At 42.6% G+C, this 6,000-nt stretch overlaps 1 protein-coding gene across 1 annotated transcript in view; it reads right to left on the bottom strand.

Annotated features, from left to right (window-relative positions):
* Positions 1 to 1,727: 1,727 nt before the first annotated feature.
* rab38a (RAB38a, member RAS oncogene family) overlaps positions 1,728 to 6,000 on the bottom strand; it is a 31,746-nt gene continuing 27,473 nt past the window's right edge. Inside the window, exon 3 of the mRNA XM_084064870.1 lies at positions 1,728 to 1,913. Coding sequence (XP_083920996.1) covers positions 1,758 to 1,913 — 156 coding nt within the window. The 3' untranslated portion in view covers positions 1,728 to 1,757. The remainder of the gene's footprint in view (positions 1,914 to 6,000) is intronic.

Here is a 6,000-nt window from a genome sequence, read left to right as displayed (position 1 = left end):
GACTTATTAGCCCGCGGACCCCCTATTTGAAAAGATATGCCAGGGACCCCCATAAGAGAAGGTTTTTTACGACTCTAGCAGTGATTCTCAACCATTTAGATTTCAAGGACCCCCAGTTTGACATGCATTAGGGCTACGGACCCCCATTTAATGACATTTCTATCTCTTGGACGCCAATTTATATTGTAAAATCTATGTTAATGTAACTCTGAGAGATGTACAAATGGAACCAAATGGACCCTAACGGGTCCATTTGGTTCCATTTGTACATCTCTCAGAGTTACAGACGCATAAGGGTCCATTTGGTTCCTAATCTAGCTGGGGACCCCCTGGAACTCCCTCAAGGACCCCTAGGGGTCCCCGGACCCCACTTTGAGAACCAATGCACTAGAGAAGAGACCGTTAAGCCTACATTTATGCTGGTGGTGTCTGAACTGCCCAGAATTGCAGACCTACAAGCTCACAAAAAGCGCCACATTCGCGCCGTATTGACCGTGTTTTCAAACTCGCATCGACAACACTGTGCGACAAAGTAGGAATGGGGCTTAACAGTTTGGAAATCGTCTCTGCCGGGTGGAAACCTCATGTGTCTGTTACTATTCAGGATTCAAATTCATTTAAATAGCAGATCTACAAGCTCGAAACGCGTCGCTTCGTGCCGCGGTTTCAAGCTTTACTTGCAGATCTGCTTTTGATGCGTTTGTGTGACGCTGTAGTGTGTGATGAAGTATGGCGTTAAAGAGAGAAAAGAGGTTTCTGCCTGAAGGGAGACAGACAGTTCCAGGGGGATTGGGACGGGGGGACGCATGTTGTCACATCCTCCGTTGCACATGGGGGTCTGTGTTCGTTAACTGTGTTGCCATGGTTACCGAAGAGGCAGAACTCAGGCATCAAGTCGGCCTTGAGAGTGACCTTGGATCTCTCTCTCTCTCTCTCTCTCTCTCTCTCTCTCTCTCTCTCTCTCTCTCTCTGTCTCTCTCTCTCTCTCTCTCTCCCACCTGTCAACTCTCAATAAAACACACACACACACACACACACACACACACACACACACACACACACACACACACACACACACACACACACACACACACACACACACACACACACACACACACACACACACACACACACAAACAAACATATGCAGTCAAATGTGCACTCACACCCTCACGTGCACGAACACAAGACACACGCAGACTGCTGCTCCTGCTCAGTGTGCATGTGACTCCAGGAGGGCACGAATGGAACAACATGGACCCATCATTTGGATTTGACCGCGTTCATTATTTAATGTTTAGCTTTTCAACCCCTATTTCTCCAGTAACATTAACACTAAGGATCTTACACTGAAGATGGGTGGGGTCCCAAAGATTAAAAAAAGCATAGTTCCATTTGTACACTCTCAGAGTCACAGACCCGCAAGGGGTCCCTTTGGACCCCTGGTGGGCCCCGGACCACATGTTGAGAAACAGTGTCTTAATACACGCACGCACGCACGCACGCACGCACGCACGCACGCAAGCACGCACGCACGCACGCACGCACGCACGCACACACACACACACACACACACACACACACACACACACACACACACACACACACACACACACAATTCTGTGTGCAATTAAGGCAAATGGTAGGCAGCTTCACTGGGATCTGAAACAAGAGGAGGTGTAGGTCCCGGTATAGAGGAGGTGGTCTTCACTGGGATGTGAAGCAGGAGGAGACGCAGGTCTTGGTGGAGGTGGTCTTCACTGGGATCTGAAGCAGGAGGAGCAGGTGCCACCAGATGTGTTCTCCAGCTGTGGGGAGATGGTGTCGGGGACATCTGTGTCCAGCATGTCCTTCTCACTGGCGATGATGTGCTTCACCAAGCAGTTGGCTGCTTCATCGATGTTGATGTTCTCCTGGGAGAGAGAGATAAATAATGTAAATGAATAGAATATCATTTTACAAGTACAAACATAGCAGATCTACAAGCTCATAGCGCTACGAGCTTGTAGATCTGCTATTTATTTTTTTTAATCTTGAAAATGTGTGCAAATCTTTGAATATATAAATATATATGTTTTTAAGCGAACATTTTTAACTCAAATCTTTGCTTCTGGGGGTCCCCTGGAACAATATTTTTGAGATGGGGGCCCGCGGCAAAATATATATAAATTTGGGGGTCCTTGACATGAAAAAGTTTGAGAACCACTGATATAAGACATCCCTGCTTACATGTACTATTTGTTGCTTTTTTACCCCCTTTTCTCCCCGATTTAGTAGTTATGCCAATTACGGTAATTCCTCCCCACACACACATTTGTGTGTCGTATCCTCCTGCCTCACCTGCCAGTGAGGAGCCTCCACCGGGAGGACGTAGAGCCTTCGTCCTACTCATCCCGCGCAACGCTCCCTGCTGACAGGTGCCGCCCCCCCAGCCAATAGGAACTCATGCAGTGACAAATATCACCCTCCCCCGAACACAGGCCAATTGTGTTCGTATAGACCAGTGGTTCTCAAACTTTTTCATGTCAAGGACCCCCAAAATGACACTTATTAGCCCGCGGACCCCCATTTGAAAAGAAATGCCAGGGACCCCCATAAGAGAAGATTTTTACAGCTCTAGCAGTGATTCTCAACTATTTTAATTTCAAGGACCCCCAGTTTGACATGCATTAGGGCAACGGACCCCCATGTAATGCCATTTGTATCTCTGGGACCCCAATTTATATTGTAAAATCAATGTTAATTTAACTCTGAGAGTGTACAAATGGAACCAAATGCGGAAAGCATCACTGTCATGTAACAACATTTTAAGCAGGCTTCAGTGCCCAGACGGAGCCTGACTCGCATTTAACCCATTAAGACCTGAGGCCGCGTCTAAAAAAAATCTAAATCCTAAAAAAAAATCGGATTTCTTTTTTTTTTTTTTTTTAATCACGTTTTTTCAAAAATAGCAGATCTACAAGCTCATAGCGCGGCACTCGGTGCCGCGCTATGAGCTTGTATATCTGCTATTTTTGAATAGCCAATGAAATCTAAAGTGACACAGATTAAAACCAGCTACTACAGTACTGTGGTTCAAATCTGATCGGTGAAGCTCTGTTCCCATGTGAACCGGATCCAACATTTTTGGAACCGTTTCTGGAAGCGGTTTTATCTCCACTGTCAGCGCTGGTACAGTATGAGGACTAGACGTCTGCAATACCAGTGGTTCTAAAACGTTTACATTTCAAGGACCACCATAACACTTAATGTACAAATGGAACCAAATGGAACAAACGGAAGGGTCCACTTGGTTCCATGTGCACACTCTCAGAGTTACAGACCTGCCTATAAGGGTCCATTTGGAACCCCCCTCAAGTAACCCAGAGGGTCCCTGGACCTCACTTTTAAAGGAATCGGACCGCGAAGAGAGATTCGTTAAGGAACTGGAAACATTAACCCATTCAATCCTGGAACGCGTCTGTGTCATTTTAGATTTTTGCGAACGCGGAAGGAGGCGCGCCTCCGCCCAAGTGGAGCTTACTATGAAATCCTGCTCGGCTTGTGTGTGTGTCTGTCTGTGTGCATGCACTGCCTGTGTGCAGCCTCCAGAGTGCGCCAGAGTGCCGAGCAGGGTTTCATACACACACACACACACACACACACACACACACACACACACACACACACACACACACACACACACACACACACACACACACAGACACAGACACCTGCACTACAGTGTGGCCATGAAGAATGCAGGAATGTAGACAATGCTCTGATTAAAATGCACACACCTGCAACATATTTCGAGCTGCGTTCGCTTCCAGCGTTCGTGCGTCTTACTTGTAGCTATAGCCATTATTTTATACTTTGGCTATTAAAAAATAGCAGATATACAAGCTCTAGCGCGGCACTCAGTAAGCTTGTAGATCTGCTATTTTTGGGGATAAATAGTGCACATCTTTGTATTTATATATATTTTTAAAGCAAACATTTGTGACATCGCTTCTGGGGGGGTCCCTGGAACTAAATATTTTGAGATCGGCGGCCAAATACATATCATTTCGGGGGTCCTTGACATGAAAACGTTTGAGCACCACAGGTTTTCCAGAAACCAGTTAGGATTTAGAAGACATTTGTAGATGCGTTCTCGGATTGAATGGGTTAAAATCCTAAAGGATCGGAACCCTATCCATGAGTAGGCCAAACATCTGCTTTGAGCTGAACATAGCCTTTGAATCTCAATTAATTATACAGTAGTGTGAGCAGAAAGGCAACATCTGGGAGGTGAGTGAGTACTGAGTGAATCAACCCATTAAGAACTGTGGCCGACTATCTCTTCTAAATCAGTTTTTCTGAAACACTTATGTTGCTATAATATCAGTGGTTCTCAAACGTTTTCATGTCAAGGACCCCCAAAATGATATGTATTTGGCCGCGGACCACCATCTCAAAATGTTTCGTTCCAGGGACCCCCACCAGAAGCAAAGATTTGAGTTACAAATGTTTGCTTTAAAAAATATGCATTCAAAGATGTGCACACATTTTCACCATTTTTCAAAAAATAGCAGATCTAAAAGCTCATAGTGCAGCGCTATGAGCTTGTAGATCTGCAATAAAAAAAAATGATGGCCAAAGAAATCTAAAATGACACATATGCTTTTCCCGGTCTTAACAGGTTAAACTAGGCGCAGCTGGTCTACTCTGTAACGATGCATAATCCAGATCTGCTAGGGCATTGGTTCTCAAAGTGGGGTCAGGGGGTCCCCAGAAAAATGTGTTAATAAAGCATCACAATAATTTTAACCACTTTAACCTTTTATTTTTTGCCTACTCAAAAATAGCAGATCTACAAGCTCATAGCGCGGCACTGAAAAAAAATCGGGGAAATGTGGGCAAATCTTTGAATATATATATTTTTTAAAGCAAACATTTTTAACTTAAATCTTTGCTTCTGGGGGGTCCCTGGAACCACATGTTTTGACATGGGGGTCCGCGGCCAAATAAATATTTTTTTGGAGGTCCTTGACAAGAAAAAGTGGTAGCACTTTACAATAATGACCCGTTATAAAGCATTTATAAACGTTTATAAGTAGTTTGTAGACTATTAACACATCATTAACAACCTGTTTGTTGACATTCGTAAATGATTACTAAAACCTTTATAACTACAGTTACAAATCATTTGTAAAGTATTAGTAAGTAGTGAACTATTCATGAATAAGCCATTTATATACATCTGTAAAAGATTATTAAATCATTTGTAACGACCCATTCTAAAGCATTTATAAACGTTTATAAGCAGTTTGTAGAGTATTAACAAATCATTAACAACCTGTTTATTGACATTCGTAAATGATTACTAAAACCTTTATAACTACGGTTACAAATAATCTATAAAGGTATTAGTAACTATTCATGAATAAGCCATGTATAATGCATCTGTAAATGATTATTAAATCATTTGTAACTGATGTTACATAATATATACAAGCTATTGGTAGCTTGTTCATGTTTAACATATGCTTTGTTAAACATTCCTAAAGTATCTATAAATCCTTAGTACATGTTATTATGTGCCCTATAGTAAAGTGAAGACAGTTCATCATTTACAACTGTCTGTTAATGTGTTTGTTCATGTTTAACATGCTTTGTAAAACATTCCTAAAATATCTATAAATCCTTTGTACATGTTATTATGTGCCCTACAGTAAAGTGAAGACAGTTCATCATTTATGACTGTCTGTTAATGTGGACTTTCTCCTTACCTGTTGCAAACTACCTGGCTTTCATGAATGCAGACACCAAACAATTACTAGAATTATCTTTCATGTTAAGCAAATGATGCGTAAGACATTCGTAAAGAGTATGTAAACCATTTGTGGTGTTAGGGACCAAAAAAGTCACTACAAAGTACTACCAATCAACTCTAAATTGCCTGAAACATACTCCTAACAGGTTTTTGGGGGGACGATTTTGGCCTCCACACTTAGTGATTATTTCGGATTTAACTTT

Source organism: Gymnoscopelus microlampas (assembly GCF_963454915.1).
Source record: "Gymnoscopelus microlampas genome assembly, chromosome: 8".
Classification (NCBI taxonomy): domain Eukaryota; kingdom Metazoa; phylum Chordata; class Actinopteri; order Myctophiformes; family Myctophidae; genus Gymnoscopelus; species Gymnoscopelus microlampas.
This window is presented reverse-complemented; position numbering and strand designations above follow the sequence as displayed.